Raw genomic sequence first — 2,396 nt, forward strand, 5'->3', positions numbered from 1 at the left:
CCCTCCAAATACAAAAACTACCCCATTGTGAATTATTTAATGTTGAGTTCATCTAGCACTCTGACTCTTTACAAGGCACTTTTTACTTTACCTTCCTAAAAAAAGATATGAGACTAGAAAACTGATACACATTGTGGATAAGAGGCTGGGCTAGTAAAATGGTATTTCCTTTTACATAAGATTAGAGAAATCACCATTCCTAAGTTAAACTAAATTCTATTATTCATGAGAAGGGGTGGTTTGCATAAGAATCCTTTTACCCATAAATTTATGTCCCTTTTCATCTCGATCCAGTCATGAAGGGAAACAGTAGGCCCTAGATTTCTCTTACATTTAAGTACCAGGAATAGAAAAATTAATTTCAGAAATAGATGGTCCCACCTATGTTTATTTTGGAAACTCCAGGTGAGAACTGCATTCAGGGAAAAGGATTTCTTTAAAAGTAGCACTCACATTCCCTCTGAGGACCATTTCTAACACAGCATTTTCTTCACAGCTGCCTTTACATCTTTGTTCCTCAAACTATAGATGAGAGGATTGAGCATAGGTGTCACGACTCCATAGAAGAGAGATATGATTTTGTCTGTGACTTGTACTTTGTCTGCACCAGAGGAGTCCTTGGCCTTGGGTTTTGCATACATGAAGAGGATGGTTCCATAGAATACAATCACCACTGTTAGGTGGGCAGAGCAGGTGGAGAAGGCTTTGCGCCTTCCCTCTGCAGAAGGAATTCTCAGGATGGTGGAGATAATGATAACATAGGAAACAAAAATGAAAAGTACTGGAACCACAAGAAAAATCATGTTAGCAACAACCATGCTAATAACATTTATGGAGATATCAGCACAGGCCAATTTTAAGACAGCCAAGATTTCACAAGTAAAATGATTAATGACATTGTCCCCACAGAAAGGAAGACGCATGGCAAGAGAGGTTTGCAACACAGAATTAACACATCCTGCAATCCAGGACCCAGCAGCCATGGGCACATATGAAGCCTTGCTCATAATGATGGGGTATCTCAGAGGGTTACAGATAGCCACGTAGCGATCAAATGCCATCATGCTTAGAAGGACACACTCTGTGGCTCCCATAGCAAAGGAGAGAAACATTTGCACTCCACATCCGGCAAAGGAAATGGTTTTCTTTGAAGTTGAGAAGCTGCTGAGAAAGAGAGGAATAGAAGAACTGGTGTAGCAAATGTCCAAGAATGATAAGTTACTGAGGAAAAAGTACATGGGGGTATGCAGGTGGGAGTCATAGACACTTACAATGATGATGACTCCATTTCCCAGCAGGATCACCAGGTACATGCATAGGACCAGCACAAAGTAAATGGTCTCAAGCTCTGGGTAGCCAGTAAGCCCCAGCAGGACAAATTCTGTCACAAAAGACTGATTGGTCTTTCCCATGTTAATATTTTCTTTCACCAAAAGGAATTCAGCAGTAGCCACAGTACACGTGAATCTGTTAAAGCAGCGCTTGTAAGAGTTATCTTCATCCTTAAGTAGCTTCCCTTGTGGGTAATATGGACCTATTATTGGATATACAGATAGCATAAGAATATGTTATGATCATCTAAGCTAAGATCAATTAGACTTTTAAATTTCATGAAGAAGTATTTAGCTAAAAAAAGTTCTTGTTAAAAAAACAGATTCAGAACATATACAACTGAGTTAGAATTACATTAGATCTCACATTATGAATTTGAAATTACTTTTAATGCAATGTCTCTATAACATTTTAACCAAACAAATCTAAAATTTATAAAATACTATTGCCCGCCAGGGGTTCAACTATATATATATTTCTCTCTCTCTCTCTCTCTCTCTCTCTCTCTCTCTCTCTCTCTCTATATATATATATATATATATATATATGTATGTATGTATATATGTATGTATGTATATATGTGTGTATATATATACCCCATCATTATGAGCACATATATATACACACATATATACATACATATATATATTTCTCCACAATATGTTAACCTTAACAAAAGTCACTGTTCTTCGGTTACTAAATCAAAATGGTATATGTAAATCTTGCTTCAATGGTAATGCAACCCCAGTTTTAGAAGAATTTTGTGGCTAGGAGAACAAACTGAAAAGATAATATTTTTACAAAAAGAATTTTTAGTTATTTCTAATTTGAGAGAAAATGTATACCTGTAAAATCTTAAGAATATTAACTATAGGCATTAGTAATATTTGTAAAAGAAAAAAACATTTTTAGATAAAATTATTATTCTGTCTTTTTCAGTACAAATTAGAGCCTCTAGGTAATGAGTCTGTCTGATATATATAATGAATGACAAGTTGATCTCAGAAAAATTCTAGTGTGCATGTCTCAATCTAGAGTCAAACCATAAATAAATGTATAAACTA

The 2,396-nt window shown here is 35.6% G+C and overlaps 1 protein-coding gene across 1 annotated transcript; it reads right to left on the minus strand.

Moving 5' to 3' along the window:
* Positions 1–473: 473 nt before the first annotated feature.
* On the minus strand, positions 474–1,412 carry LOC102897573 (olfactory receptor 13C7). Its single transcript, XM_015599765.1, has one exon. It carries the CDS (start codon positions 1,410–1,412, stop codon positions 474–476), a length of 939 nt encoding a protein of 312 aa, XP_015455251.1.
* Positions 1,413–2,396: the final 984 nt, after the last annotated feature.

Source organism: Pteropus alecto, unplaced genomic scaffold (genome assembly GCF_000325575.1).
Source record: "Pteropus alecto unplaced genomic scaffold, ASM32557v1 scaffold111, whole genome shotgun sequence".
NCBI classification, from domain to species: domain Eukaryota; kingdom Metazoa; phylum Chordata; class Mammalia; order Chiroptera; family Pteropodidae; genus Pteropus; species Pteropus alecto.

What these genes read in the sequence shown, in the direction of transcription:
- LOC102897573 (XM_015599765.1), bottom strand. Translation starts at nt 1,412, where the DNA reads ATGGGAAAGACCAATCAGTCTTTTGTGACAGAATTTGTCCTGCTGGGG.